This window comes from Tiliqua scincoides, chromosome 10 (genome assembly GCF_035046505.1).
Source record: "Tiliqua scincoides isolate rTilSci1 chromosome 10, rTilSci1.hap2, whole genome shotgun sequence".
NCBI classification, from domain to species: domain Eukaryota; kingdom Metazoa; phylum Chordata; class Lepidosauria; order Squamata; family Scincidae; genus Tiliqua; species Tiliqua scincoides.
Window position 1 is genome coordinate 20,297,059 of NC_089830.1, and position 15,284 is coordinate 20,312,342.

At 51.7% G+C, this 15,284-nt stretch overlaps 1 protein-coding gene across 1 annotated transcript in view; it reads right to left on the bottom strand.

The window, feature by feature from the left end:
- LOC136661529 (IgGFc-binding protein-like) overlaps positions 1-15,284 on the bottom strand; it is a 28,634-nt gene that overhangs the window by 5,463 nt on the left and 7,887 nt on the right. Inside the window, exons 14-31 of the mRNA XM_066638815.1 lie at positions 14,776-15,119; positions 14,070-14,640; positions 12,974-13,575; positions 12,125-12,692; positions 11,077-11,666; positions 9,661-10,240; positions 9,248-9,447; positions 8,923-9,064; positions 7,817-8,160; positions 7,111-7,681; positions 6,015-6,616; positions 5,166-5,733; positions 4,115-4,704; positions 2,699-3,278; positions 2,286-2,485; positions 1,961-2,102; positions 855-1,198; positions 149-719 (exon numbers count right to left, since the gene is read on the bottom strand). Of these exons, the coding sequence (XP_066494912.1) occupies positions 149-719; positions 855-1,198; positions 1,961-2,102; positions 2,286-2,485; positions 2,699-3,278; positions 4,115-4,704; positions 5,166-5,733; positions 6,015-6,616; positions 7,111-7,681; positions 7,817-8,160; positions 8,923-9,064; positions 9,248-9,447; positions 9,661-10,240; positions 11,077-11,666; positions 12,125-12,692; positions 12,974-13,575; positions 14,070-14,640; positions 14,776-15,119 (8,109 nt within the window). The remainder of the gene's footprint in view (positions 1-148; positions 720-854; positions 1,199-1,960; positions 2,103-2,285; positions 2,486-2,698; positions 3,279-4,114; positions 4,705-5,165; positions 5,734-6,014; positions 6,617-7,110; positions 7,682-7,816; positions 8,161-8,922; positions 9,065-9,247; positions 9,448-9,660; positions 10,241-11,076; positions 11,667-12,124; positions 12,693-12,973; positions 13,576-14,069; positions 14,641-14,775; positions 15,120-15,284) is intronic.

Genomic DNA, 15,284 nt, shown 5'->3' on the forward strand with positions numbered 1-15,284 from the left:
CATACAGAACTGCAGAAGTTGGGGTGCTCCTGGCTCTGTCTTATTCCATTTGGGATACATACCTCTGAACAAATCTCTGTGTGGGACGTCTAACCTGCTTGCCTTAACTCTGAAGCTGCCTCGCTCTTCAGTACCCTGCCATACTTACTGCAGCCAGAGGCCGTCCTCCAGTCCGAGACTGTGACTCCTCGCCTCCGACAGGCATCCGCATAGCTCTTCAGCGCTTGGCACAGTGACTGCCTGAGGCCGTCGGTCAAGCAGAGGTCATTGACGCAGTTGTCCAGAAAGATGCTGGGGTCCAGCACAGAATGGCAGAGGCTGAACGGGCCATTTCCCCCTTTCCTGATTAGACCACAGAATGCCTCAGCTTTATACTTGTGGGCTCCTTCTGATGGGCAGCTTTTTGGTGGGGGGGCTGCATGCTGACAGAACCGGTCACCATCCTGCACCTTCCAACTTTGCCCAAACTCCGCAGGACTGGGGGCCAAGCTGCCGTCGGGGGTGCGGAAGTCGTTGGCTGGATCTCCGTTGTAGTCACCACAAAGGCCACACAAGCTCCCTGAAAAGATGCTGGGGACCGTCACCACCAGATAGCTGCTCCAATCGTAGGCAACTTTCAGCGCAAAGTCCGTCCCAATCCAAGCCAAACCTCCACTCTGGTAGACCTGAAGTTTCCCCTCACGCAGGGAGATGGGCAGCTGAGACCGCTGGTAGTTGACCTGCAAGAGAAGTCAGACTCAATCCACGACTCGTGGGGAGTCAGCTAGCCCTGAGACCCTGAACAAGAGGCAAAGGTAGAGAGGGCTGGGTGGGGGTGGTCCTCCCTAGGTACCAGCCTTGCCGCTCAGACTCACCCTCACAAATCCCATTTCGTTTCTGGCCACAGAAATGACGGTGTTGTAGACTCTGACTGTCACCAGACCAACATAAGCAACGTGCTTGTTTCCACCCCTGATTTCGTTCTTGGCCTCCACGGTGAATGAAGGAAGAGTTGACCCCGAACCGCAAGTCTTGGCGATGGTGTAGGTGCAGGTGCCCATGAAGTCAAAGCTTCTCCCATCAAAGGTGTGATAATGAGGGTATCCCTGGGCCCAGCAGGTAGACTCCGACTGTGGCACACACACCGGCCGACCCTTTTGGATCTTACAGACTTCCTGCTTCCTGCACTGGACTGAGCCACAGGAGACCTGTGGGATTCCTGCAATGGAACATAGCCAATGTCATGGAGAGAGCAGCAATATGAAGAGACAGTTCCAGAGGATATCCAGAATCGGAAATAAGGCCTTGGAATATAGCCTAACTCAGCAATCTCTCTCTGAAGCCAGGCCTAACTTTGCATAGTCACTGAGGATACGTGCAGTAGTTGGAAAGTGAAGGAGGAAGGCACGGAGACAAAGTATTGCACACAAACCCAGACCAGCAATCCTATAGGGATCTGCACTTATCCATATCCAGGGCTGAATGGCAGATCAGCAGTCAGGCTTCCAAATCTATAATCAGCCCTTCCCTGAATAACCTTCGGCACTGGGAAAAGGATCACCCGTTCCTGAGCTGCTCATGTTTGCCTGGGGATAGTTGGGGACTGCCACGTTTGGAACTGGGCTCCTTTTTCCTAGTTATTGAAGAAGGACATGAGAAATTCTTTCCCACAGGAGCTTGCTGCATAAGGGCCAGAAATAACTGAGGAAAGGAGAAAGCGGATCCAACGTGTAAGTAGTTGTTAGGAGAGAAAAGAGAGGGGAGGAGAAGAATGTCCTTAGGAGGAGCCACCAGAGGAGGAAGGGCGGGTCTGTGTCCGTTAGATGCAGTGATATAGAAGGGGACGTAAAGCTCCTGGGCACACAAACGGACTTAAGGCCTTAGCGGTGCACATTTGGGCCATCGAGATCCTGCATGTTCATCTGACCAGGAATGTCGCTAGATGAACAGCCTGTGTGTGCACATGTATCTTAGTAGTTACCCTTCTTGATGCAACGCATGACTCCATCCTTGGTGACGCATTCCTCATCAGCGGTGCATCTCTGGGCCTCGCATTTAACCCCCCGGCCTGGGATGCAGGTGCAACTTTCCCGGCAGTTGTTCAGAAGAACCTTCTCATGGGGCTGGTGGGAGATCAGAAAGCAATAGAAATATGGCAAACATCAGATCATGTGTCCTCAGCAATGAGATTCCTTCTCACAAAGCGAAAATGCTCAATGAATAAAAGAATAATGTCATCCATCTAAGGATCAGTGTTAGTGACCAAAAAATGGAGGGTGGGAGAATAAAGTTCAAAGGTCAGCTACCTTGAAGTAATGGCCATTCCACAGGCAGCCACAGTTTTCCGCAGTCACACAGGCACGGCCATCAAAGAAGAAGCCATCGTCACACTGGCAGCCCTCGGCACAAGTACTTGGACAGTTTCCTGGATCGGTGATCTTGGCACAGGAGATGGAGCAGAGGTCGGCACAGAACTCGTAGTGACTGTTGGCTGGGCACGTCAGTGCTAAATTGGAAAGACGTAGAGATTAGAGGGAAAGATCCCCGATTCTGCTGAAGACGGAAGGGGAGAGGAGAAGAGGGCACCTGGGTAGGAGTTGGCAACTGGAGAAGATATGCATGAATTATTCCCATAAGTAAAAGGGAGTCTGCTCAGATGCTGCTCCCCATTTCACTACTCAGTTTACATCTATCCCAGTGCTCAGCCTCCAATACTTACGGCAAAACGACGGGGTCCTCCAGGAGTCGAAAGAGACCGCTGCATCTTGACAGGCAGACACATAGCTCTGGATGCTCTGGCACAAGACTTCTCTGTCCCCATCGACCAAGCAGGAGTCATAGATGCAGTTGCTGAGATACACTTTGGGGTCCACCGCGGCGTGACAGGCACTCAAGGGGCCGTCGTCCGCACTGAGGATCCCACAGTACTTGCGCTGTTTCAAAACCTCCTTCTGCCTCTCGTCGCAGACCGGGCACTTGTTCCCAGGGCACCCGTCTAAGCAGGATCCGTCTGCTCCCGGGACCAAAACTTTCCAGGCAGCACCAAACGTGTTGACATCGGTGACCGCCCTTCCATCTGGGAGCAGAAATTCATCCCCCTTCTGGTCATTGTAGTTCCCACACAGGCCACTCAGCCCATCCTGGTAATTGCTTGGGACGGTGACCGTCACGCGAGAAGCAAAGTCATAGCTCACAATGAGGCCAAAGTCAGCTTGGACCAGGACTCTGGTGCCATGTGGATGGGCTCTGAGCCGCCCTCCAGAAAGGGTCACGGGGAGGAGCTGCAATGTATCATCCACCTGCAAGGAACAGAGCATTCCCTTGTAACATGGGGTTCTCTAGTGAAGAAGAAGTGCCTGGTTGTTTTCCACTTTAACCCTTCAGTTGTTAAGGGGTAATGGTTGATCCCACTATCATCATATTGACCACATATTCCGGGGAACCCTTTTCCCAATTATTCCAACTTTAATTATTCACAAGAAGAGCCCTGCTGGATCAGGCCAATGGCCCATTCAATCCTGTTAAATCAGGCCAGGGGCCCATCACTGTGAATTTCCTGTATGGCCCACAAGGTGATCCAGGGAGCAATCAAGACCGGAAGAGACCCATATGCTGTGGTCACCCCTTGCGCCTGGCGTTCAGAGAGAGGCCACTTGTAAAACCAAGAGGTCACATACATTCCTAGATCCTTGTAGCCTGGGATGGACAGATCCACTAATCTGTCTAATCCCCATTGAAAGACATCTAGGCCAGGTGCCTTGACCAGACCCTGTGGGAAGGAGATCCATTAAGTACTTGGCAAGTAAAGAAATATTTTAAACATATTATTTTCCTATAAATTTTGATGCCAGCGAGGAATCAAATAGAATGGGAGGAGAAGCCTGAAATACAGATCTACTGTCGGGATTAATCCTATGCATTAAACCTAAAAATCCAGCACTCTAGCAGCACAATTCTATGTAAGTCTACTCAGAAGAAAAACAAATATTCCCCCTTGCCAGGTTTGTGGGCTTGTAATGGCTCTAGTCTCAGTGCTTGTGAAGGACTGACCTGAGCTCAGTGTACGCTACTGGGAAACACCTTCGTGGAAAAAGAACAGCTAATGATAGTTGCCTTCTTATGGTTCTAGACTCACCTTCACTTGCCCTGGCTTGTTCTTCAGGAAGGTGAGAGTGACGCCATGGACGCTGACGGACACCATCTTGGAAACCGACATCTTCCCGTCCTCCCTGGCCCCGTTCTCCACATTAACGGTGAAGGGGGTCAGGTTCTGGCTGCTTGCTTTGGTCTTAGCCAAGGTGTATGTGCAGGTGCCGTGGAAATCAAAGGGCACCTGATCAAATGAGAGGTAGTGAACGCCACCAGCCACAGAACAGGTGGCGCTCCCAACAGGGTAGCACTTCTGGATGCCGTTTTCCACACCACAGTCCTCATTGGGACCGCAGCTGAAGGCTTCACAATTCACAGTCCCCCCCTCTTGGCACCTGCAACGCTCCTGGCAAGTGGGATAGAAAGTCTCTCCTGCTAAGTAGTATCTCTCTTGATAGTAGCAGCCGCACCGGGAGATGGGGACGCACTGATCGCCGCTCCGCACAAAGTCCTGATCGCACACGCAGCTTTCCTGGCACCTCCCCGTGCAAGGGATTGGAACATAGATGCTTCCACAGGTCTGGGCACAGTCTGAAGCGCAGAGCTCGTAGTGACTGTTTGGGGCACAAGGAAGACCTGCAAGATGGAAACAAAGGTGAACGTCAAATAACCAGTATAACGAGCTTAGGAAAGTTAAAACTTTGACTTGGACAGTATGAAGCCAACTTTCATGCTGAAATCCCTCCATGATTACCTTCCACGTGGGTCCCTGTGACATCGAATGCATGCTTCTGTGCCTGCTTTTGCTAAGACGCTATGTTTTCCTAGAACCTTTACTTCTATCTATCCTCTTCATCCTAGAAGAATCTGGTCCTTCTCTGCTTCTTGGTACCCTACAGCTGAGTGCCTCACTTAGAGAGCAGACCCTTCCTCTGCTTTGAAAACTCTGCTTTGTTTATTGGGACACAAAGTATTGTGCCAAATATGTGGGGAGGACTTGAAAGCTTCTTAAAAATAATAATAATAATAATAATAATAATAATGCCATGGTTCTGTTCTTTACCCCCCTGACGTTTGCTTGGCACAGGAGTACTTACTGCAGAAGGAGTCAGACCTCCAAGCATAGAGAGTCGCCCCGGCTGCCTGGCAGGCCAGCACATAGCTGGCCAAGGCTTTGCAGATCACAGCTGGTTGACCTTGAGAGGAGCAGTAATCAGACACGCAGTCTTGGAAGTATCCCTCAGGATCCACTTTCTTGTGACACTCTCTGAAAGGGCCCTTTTTGGCAAGGAGGAGCCCACATTCCCCACTGAAAGTCCGTTGTTGAGCCTCAATGGTTCCTAGGCCCGGGCAGGTTCCCGGGCCGAGTTCTGTGCAGCCTGGTATGTTCTGCAGTTTCCAGCTCTGACCAAAGGCTGATGGATTTGGAGCCACGTTGCCATCTCTCATGATCAAGTCGTCTCCTTTGTTGCCGTTGAAGTTCCCGCAGAGACCACAAAGGGCCCCGGCGTAAGTGCTGGGCACACTCACGGTGATCCGGCTTTGCCAGTCAAAGGTGACGGTCAGGAAGAAGTCCGTCTGCACCACGGCCTCTTGCCCTCTCCTGTAAATGGAGACTTTGTTGTTGCCCATCCTGTACGGCAGATTGATCAGGAAGCCGTTGACCTGGGAGGTATGCAAAAGGGAAAATCAAAGTTTACGGCTTTCGTGACATCGTTACCGGCAGACCATTCTTCGTTTTCTGTCCTCTCCTCTACAGGCATGTTCTGTACAGGTGCTTTAAATGAAACACTGGAACGTGCTACAGATTTTAGACCTGCTTACTGTACAGAGGGCACCTCACTAGTAATCAATATCGCACAGAAGGAGAATGAATAAAAGAACCAAAGGAACCGCAGAATAGAAAAAGCCCATCCAAGAACAACAAAAAGATCTGCGGAACTCACCATGACTTTCGCAGGCTGTTCTCGACTGATCACGATGGAATTGCCATAAATATTGATGTCCACCACCTTGGTGAAGGACACGGTCTTGCTGCCTCGACGGTCGTTTTGAACAAGAACCAGGAAGTTCTCCAGACCATCTCTCCTCGCGCAGAGCCCAGTGAGCTGATACAGGCAGGTGCCCTGGAAGTCAAACCTCTGACCGTCGAAGCTGAGATAGTGACGTTGCCCTGAAATCGAGCAGGTGCCGCTGCTGGTAGGGTAGCAGTTCTGGATGCCCTTCTCCACTCTGCATTGCTCGCCGCTCTTGCAACCTGTGGTTTTGCAAGTCACCTGTTTGCTTCTGGGGTCACAGATGCAGCGTCTTGAGCAGGTGCCGTCTCCCCAGAACTGCTCTCCGGGGGAGAAGAGCTTCCCCTCAAAGATGCATCCACAGGAAGCCTTGGGGATGCATTTCCCAGCATCCAGCACAAAACCATCATTGCACTGGCAGCTCCCCACGCACGGCAGCGAGTCGCAGTTGCTGGGTCTGGCTAGGTCGTTGCAGGTGGCAGGGCACGGAGCTGCACAGGCCTTGTACTGGCTGTTCTCGGGGCAGGGAAGGGCTGCCAAAGAGAGAACACAGTCAATCGTGCAAGGCAGAAGGGCCTGCCGAAACTTAGCTCCACTCTGTTGTACCAGGGATGTCTGGGGAACAGAATGGGACACTTGGAGGAGGGAGCACTGGGTTCTGCTTCGTGTTACCCATCCCACAACATGAGGTGGATGTGATGGGGAGACTTCCAGAGGGCATCCTGTGCTGGTCTACTGAGTTCAAAGGGCTTTACTTGCCTAAATGCAGGTGTATTAGACTGCAGCCTTCACCAGATCTTTGCGTCCCTGAGAACTAGAAACTTCTAGAACAATGAACTATTCCTTTCTCTAGAATCCTGCCCCGTTCTAGGTTTCCTGCATACAGAACTGCAGAAGTTGGGGTGCTCCTGGCTCTGTCTTATTCCATTTGGGATACATACCTCTGAACAAATCTCTGTGTGGGACGTCTAACCTGCTTGCCTTAACTCTGAAGCTGCCTCGCTCTTCAGTACCCTGCCATACTTACTGCAGCCAGAGGCCGTCCTCCAGTCCGAGACTGTGACTCCTCGCCTCCGACAGGCATCCGCATAGCTCTTCAGCGCTTGGCACAGTGACTGCCTGAGGCCGTCGGTCAAGCAGAGGTCATTGACGCAGTTGTCCAGAAAGATGCTGGGGTCCAGCACAGAATGGCAGAGGCTGAACGGGCCATTTCCCCCTTTCCTGATTAGACCACAGAATGCCTCAGCTTTATACTTGTGGGCTCCTTCTGATGGGCAGCTTTTTGGTGGGGGGGCTGCATGCTGACAGAACCGGTCACCATCCTGCACCTTCCAACTTTGCCCAAACTCCGCAGGACTGGGGGCCAAGCTGCCGTCGGGGGTGCGGAAGTCGTTGGCTGGATCTCCGTTGTAGTCACCACAAAGGCCACACAAGCTCCCTGAAAAGATGCTGGGGACCGTCACCACCAGATAGCTGCTCCAATCGTAGGCAACTTTCAGCGCAAAGTCCGTCCCAATCCAAGCCAAACCTCCACTCTGGTAGACCTGAAGTTTCCCCTCACGCAGGGAGATGGGCAGCTGAGACCGCTGGTAGTTGACCTGCAAGAGAAGTCAGACTCAATCCACGACTCGTGGGGAGTCAGCTAGCCCTGAGACCCTGAACAAGAGGCAAAGGTAGAGAGGGCTGGGTGGGGGTGGTCCTCCCTAGGTACCAGCCTTGCCGCTCAGACTCACCCTCACAAATCCCATTTCGTTTCTGGCCACAGAAATGACGGTGTTGTAGACTCTGACTGTCACCAGACCAACATAAGCAATGTGCTTGTTTCCACCCCTGATTTCGTTCTTGGCCTCCACGGTGAATGAAGGAAGAGTTGACCCCGAACCGCAAGTCTTGGCGATGGTGTAGGTGCAGGTGCCCATGAAGTCAAAGCTTCTCCCATCAAAGGTGTGATAATGAGGGTATCCCTGGGCCCAGCAGGTAGACTCCGACTGTGGCACACACACCGGCCGACCCTTTTGGATCTTACAGACTTCCTGCTTCCTGCACTGGACTGAGCCACAGGAGACCTGTGGGATTCCTGCAATGGAACATAGCCAATGTCATGGAGAGAGCAGCAATATGAAGAGACAGTTCCAGAGGATATCCAGAATCGGAAATAAGGCCTTGGAATATAGCCTAACTCAGCAATCTCTCTCTGAAGCCAGGCCTAACTTTGCATAGTCACTGAGGATACGTGCAGTAGTTGGAAAGTGAAGGAGGAAGGCACGGAGACAAAGTATTGCACACAAACCCAGACCAGCAATCCTATAGGGATCTGCACTTATCCATATCCAGGGCTGAATGGCAGATCAGCAGTCAGGCTTCCAAATCTATAATCAGCCCTTCCCTGAATAACCTTCGGCACTGGGAAAAGGATCACCCGTTCCTGAGCTGCTCATGTTTGCCTGGGGATAGTTGGGGACTGCCACGTTTGGAACTGGGCTCCTTTTTCCTAGTTATTGAAGAAGGACATGAGAAATTCTTTCCCACAGGAGCTTGCTGCATAAGGGCCAGAAATAACTGAGGAAAGGAGAAAGCGGATCCAACGTGTAAGTAGTTGTTAGGAGAGAAAAGAGAGGGGAGGAGAAGAATGTCCTTAGGAGGAGCCACCAGAGGAGGAAGGGCGGGTCTGTGTCCGTTAGATGCAGTGATATAGAAGGGGACGTAAAGCTCCTGGGCACACAAACGGACTTAAGGCCTTAGCGGTGCACATTTGGGCCATCGAGATCCTGCATGTTCATCTGACCAGGAATGTCGCTAGATGAACAGCCTGTGTGTGCACATGTATCTTAGTAGTTACCCTTCTTGATGCAACGCATGACTCCATCCTTGGTGACGCATTCCTCATCAGCGGTGCATCTCTGGGCCTCGCATTTAACCCCCCGGCCTGGGATGCAGGTGCAACTTTCCCGGCAGTTGTTCAGAAGAACCTTCTCATGGGGCTGGTGGGAGATCAGAAAGCAATAGAAATATGGCAAACATCAGATCATGTGTCCTCAGCAATGAGATTCCTTCTCACAAAGCGAAAATGCTCAATGAATAAAAGAATAATGTCATCCATCTAAGGATCAGTGTTAGTGACCAAAAAATGGAGGGTGGGAGAATAAAGTTCAAAGGTCAGCTACCTTGAAGTAATGGCCATTCCACAGGCAGCCACAGTTTTCCGCAGTCACACAGGCACGGCCATCAAAGAAGAAGCCATCGTCACACTGGCAGCCCTCGGCACAAGTACTTGGACAGTTTCCTGGATCGGTGATCTTGGCACAGGAGATGGAGCAGAGGTCGGCACAGAACTCATAGTGACTGTTGGCTGGGCACGTCAGTGCTAAATTGGAAAGACGTAGAGATTAGAGGGAAAGATCCCCGATTCTGCTGAAGACGGAAGGGGAGAGGAGAAGAGGGCACCTGGGTAGGAGTTGGCAACTGGAGAAGATATGCATGAATTATTCCCATAAGTAAAAGGGAGTCTGCTCAGATGCTGCTCCCCATTTCACTACTCAGTTTACATCTATCCCAGTGCTCAGCCTCCAATACTTACGGCAAAACGACGGGGTCCTCCAGGAGTCGAAAGAGACCGCTGCATCTTGACAGGCAGACACATAGCTCTGGATGCTCTGGCACAAGACTTCTCTGTCCCCATCGACCAAGCAGGAGTCATAGATGCAGTTGCTGAGATACACTTTGGGGTCCACCGCGGCGTGACAGGCACTCAAGGGGCCGTCGTCCGCACTGAGGATCCCACAGTACTTGCGCTGTTTCAAAACCTCCTTCTGCCTCTCGTCGCAGACCGGGCACTTGTTCCCAGGGCACCCGTCTAAGCAGGATCCGTCTGCTCCCGGGACCAAAACTTTCCAGGCAGCACCAAACGTGTTGACATCGGTGACCGCCCTTCCATCTGGGAGCAGAAATTCATCCCCCTTCTGGTCATTGTAGTTCCCACACAGGCCACTCAGCCCATCCTGGTAATTGCTTGGGACGGTGACCGTCACGCGAGAAGCAAAGTCATAGCTCACAATGAGGCCAAAGTCAGCTTGGACCAGGACTCTGGTGCCATGTGGATGGGCTCTGAGCCGCCCTCCAGAAAGGGTCACGGGGAGGAGCTGCAATGTATCATCCACCTGCAAGGAACAGAGCATTCCCTTGTAACATGGGGTTCTCTAGTGAAGAAGAAGTGCCTGGTTGTTTTCCACTTTAACCCTTCAGTTGTTAAGGGGTAATGGTTGATCCCACTATCATCATATTGACCACATATTCCGGGGAACCCTTTTCCCAATTATTCCAACTTTAATTATTCACAAGAAGAGCCCTGCTGGATCAGGCCAATGGCCCATTCAATCCTGTTAAATCAGGCCAGGGGCCCATCACTGTGAATTTCCTGTATGGCCCACAAGGTGATCCAGGGAGCAATCAAGACCGGAAGAGACCCATATGCTGTGGTCACCCCTTGCGCCTGGCGTTCAGAGAGAGGCCACTTGTAAAACCAAGAGGTCACATACATTCCTAGATCCTTGTAGCCTGGGATGGACAGATCCACTAATCTGTCTAATCCCCATTGAAAGACATCTAGGCCAGGTGCCTTGACCAGACCCTGTGGGAAGGAGATCCATTAAGTACTTGGCAAGTAAAGAAATATTTTAAACATATTATTTTCCTATAAATTTTGATGCCAGCGAGGAATCAAATAGAATGGGAGGAGAAGCCTGAAATACAGATCTACTGTCGGGATTAATCCTATGCATTAAACCTAAAAATCCAGCACTCTAGCAGCACAATTCTATGTAAGTCTACTCAGAAGAAAAACAAATATTCCCCCTTGCCAGGTTTGTGGGCTTGTAATGGCTCTAGTCTCAGTGCTTGTGAAGGACTGACCTGAGCTCAGTGTACGCTACTGGGAAACACCTTCGTGGAAAAAGAACAGCTAATGATAGTTGCCTTCTTATGGTTCTAGACTCACCTTCACTTGCCCTGGCTTGTTCTTCAGGAAGGTGAGAGTGACGCCATGGACGCTGACGGACACCATCTTGGAAACCGACATCTTCCCGTCCTCCCTGGCCCCGTTCTCCACATTAACGGTGAAGGGGGTCAGGTTCTGGCTGCTTGCTTTGGTCTTAGCCAAGGTGTATGTGCAGGTGCCGTGGAAATCAAAGGGCACCTGATCAAATGAGAGGTAGTGAACGCCACCAGCCACAGAACAGGTGGCGCTCCCAACAGGGTAGCACTTCTGGATGCCGTTTTCCACACCACAGTCCTCATTGGGACCGCAGCTGAAGGCTTCACAATTCACAGTCCCCCCCTCTTGGCACCTGCAACGCTCCTGGCAAGTGGGATAGAAAGTCTCTCCTGCTAAGTAGTATCTCTCTTGATAGTAGCAGCCGCACCGGGAGATGGGGACGCACTGATCGCCGCTCCGCACAAAGTCCTGATCGCACACGCAGCTTTCCTGGCACCTCCCCGTGCAAGGGATTGGAACATAGATGCTTCCACAGGTCTGGGCACAGTCTGAAGCGCAGAGCTCGTAGTGACTGTTTGGGGCACAAGGAAGACCTGCAAGATGGAAACAAAGGTGAACGTCAAATAACCAGTATAACGAGCTTAGGAAAGTTAAAACTTTGACTTGGACAGTATGAAGCCAACTTTCATGCTGAAATCCCTCCATGATTACCTTCCACGTGGGTCCCTGTGACATCGAATGCATGCTTCTGTGCCTGCTTTTGCTAAGACGCTATGTTTTCCTAGAACCTTTACTTCTATCTATCCTCTTCATCCTAGAAGAATCTGGTCCTTCTCTGCTTCTTGGTACCCTACAGCTGAGTGCCTCACTTAGAGAGCAGACCCTTCCTCTGCTTTGAAAACTCTGCTTTGTTTATTGGGACACAAAGTATTGTGCCAAATATGTGGGGAGGACTTGAAAGCTTCTTAAAAATAATAATAATAATAATAATAATAATGCCATGGTTCTGTTCTTTACCCCCCTGACGTTTGCTTGGCACAGGAGTACTTACTGCAGAAGGAGTCAGACCTCCAAGCATAGAGAGTCGCCCCGGCTGCCTGGCAGGCCAGCACATAGCTGGCCAAGGCTTTGCAGATCACAGCTGGTTGACCTTGAGAGGAGCAGTAATCAGACACGCAGTCTTGGAAGTATCCCTCAGGATCCACTTTCTTGTGACACTCTCTGAAAGGGCCCTTTTTGGCAAGGAGGAGCCCACATTCCCCACTGAGAGTCCGTTGTTGAGCCTCAATGGTTCCTAGGCCCGGGCAGGTTCCCGGGCCGAGTTCTGTGCAGCCTGGTATGTTCTGCAGTTTCCAGCTCTGACCAAAGGCTGATGGATTTGGAGCCACGTTGCCATCTCTCATGATCAAGTCGTCTCCTTTGTTGCCGTTGAAGTTCCCGCAGAGACCACAAAGGGCCCCGGCGTAAGTGCTGGGCACACTCACGGTGATCCGGCTTTGCCAGTCAAAGGTGACGGTCAGGAAGAAGTCCGTCTGCACCACGGCCTCTTGCCCTCTCCTGTAAATGGAGACTTTGTTGTTGCCCATCCTGTACGGCAGATTGATCAGGAAGCCGTTGACCTGGGAGGTATGCAAAAGGGAAAATCAAAGTTTACGGCTTTCGTGACATCGTTACCGGCAGACCATTCTTCGTTTTCTGTCCTCTCCTCTACAGGCATGTTCTGTACAGGTGCTTTAAATGAAACACTGGAACGTGCTACAGATTTTAGACCTGCTTACTGTACAGAGGGCACCTCACTAGTAATCAATATCGCACAGAAGGAGAATGAATAAAAGAACCAAAGGAACCGCAGAATAGAAAAAGCCCATCCAAGAACAACAAAAAGATCTGCGGAACTCACCATGACTTTCGCAGGCTGTTCTCGACTGATCACGATGGAATTGCCATAAATATTGATGTCCACCACCTTGGTGAAGGACACGGTCTTGCTGCCTCGACGGTCGTTTTGAACAAGAACCAGGAAGTTCTCCAGACCATCTCTCCTCGCGCAGAGCCCAGTGAGCTGATACAGGCAGGTGCCCTGGAAGTCAAACCTCTGACCGTCGAAGCTGAGATAGTGACGTTGCCCTGAAATCGAGCAGGTGCCGCTGCTGGTAGGGTAGCAGTTCTGGATGCCCTTCTCCACTCTGCATTGCTCGCCGCTCTTGCAACCTGTGGTTTTGCAAGTCACCTGTTTGCTTCTGGGGTCACAGATGCAGCGTCTTGAGCAGGTGCCGTCTCCCCAGAACTGCTCTCCGGGGGAGAAGAGCTTCCCCTCAAAGATGCATCCACAGGAAGCCTTGGGGATGCATTTCCCAGCATCCAGCACAAAACCATCATTGCACTGGCAGCTCCCCACGCACGGCAGCGAGTCGCAGTTGCTGGGTCTGGCTAGGTCGTTGCAGGTGGCAGGGCACGGAGCTGCACAGGCCTTGTACTGGCTGTTCTCGGGGCAGGGAAGGGCTGCCAAAGAGAGAACACAGTCAATCGTGCAAGGCAGAAGGGCCTGCCGAAACTTAGCTCCACTCTGTTGTACCAGGGATGTCTGGGGAACAGAATGGGACACTTGGAGGAGGGAGCACTGGGTTCTGCTTCGTGTTACCCATCCCACAACATGAGGTGGATGTGATGGGGAGACTTCCAGAGGGCATCCTGTGCTGGTCTACTGAGTTCAAAGGGCTTTACTTGCCTAAATGCAGGTGTATTAGACTGCAGCCTTCACCAGATCTTTGCGTCCCTGAGAACTAGAAACTTCTAGAACAATGAACTATTCCTTTCTCTAGAATCCTGCCCCGTTCTAGGTTTCCTGCATACAGAACTGCAGAAGTTGGGGTGCTCCTGGCTCTGTCTTATTCCATTTGGGATACATACCTCTGAACAAATCTCTGTGTGGGACGTCTAACCTGCTTGCCTTAACTCTGAAGCTGCCTCGCTCTTCAATACCCTGCCATACTTACTGCAGCCAGAGGCCGTCCTCCAGTCCGAGACTGTGACTCCTCGCCTCCGACAGGCATCCGCATAGCTCTTCAGCGCTTGGCACAGTGACTGCCTGAGGCCGTCGGTCAAGCAGAGGTCATTGACGCAGTTGTCCAGAAAGATGCTGGGGTCCAGCACAGAATGGCAGAGGCTGAACGGGCCATTTCCCCCTTTCCTGATTAGACCACAGAATGCCTCAGCTTTATACTTGTGGGCTCCTTCTGATGGGCAGCTTTTTGGTGGGGGGGCTGCATGCTGACAGAACCGGTCACCATCCTGCACCTTCCAACTTTGCCCAAACTCCGCAGGACTGGGGGCCAAGCTGCCGTCGGGGGTGCGGAAGTCGTTGGCTGGATCTCCGTTGTAGTCACCACAAAGGCCACACAAGCTCCCTGAAAAGATGCTGGGGACCGTCACCACCAGATAGCTGCTCCAATCGTAGGCAACTTTCAGCGCAAAGTCCGTCCCAATCCAAGCCAAACCTCCACTCTGGTAGACCTGAAGTTTCCCCTCACGCAGGGAGATGGGCAGCTGAGACCGCTGGTAGTTGACCTGCAAGAGAAGTCAGACTCAATCCACGACTCGTGGGGAGTCAGCTAGCCCTGAGACCCTGAACAAGAGGCAAAGGTAGAGAGGGCTGGGTGGGGGTGGTCCTCCCTAGGTACCAGCCTTGCCGCTCAGACTCACCCTCACAAATCCCATTTCGTTTCTGGCCACAGAAATGACGGTGTTGTAGACTCTGACTGTCACCAGACCAACATAAGCAATGTGCTTGTTTCCACCCCTGATTTCGTTCTTGGCCTCCACGGTGAATGAAGGAAGAGTTGACCCCGAACCGCAAGTCTTGGCGATGGTGTAGGTGCAGGTGCCCATGAAGTCAAAGCTTCTCCCATCAAAGGTGTGATAATGAGGGTATCCCTGGGCCCAGCAGGTAGACTCCGACTGTGGCACACACACCGGCCGACCCTTTTGGATCTTACAGACTTCCTGCTTCCTGCACTGGACTGAGCCACAGGAGACCTGTGGGATTCCTGCAATGGAACATAGCCAATGTCATGGAGAGAGCAGCAATATGAAGAGACAGTTCCAGAGGATATCCAGAATCGGAAATAAGGCCTTGGAATATAGCCTAACTCAGCAATCTCTCTCTGAAGCCAGGCCTAACTTTGCATAGTCACTGAGGATACGTGCAGTAG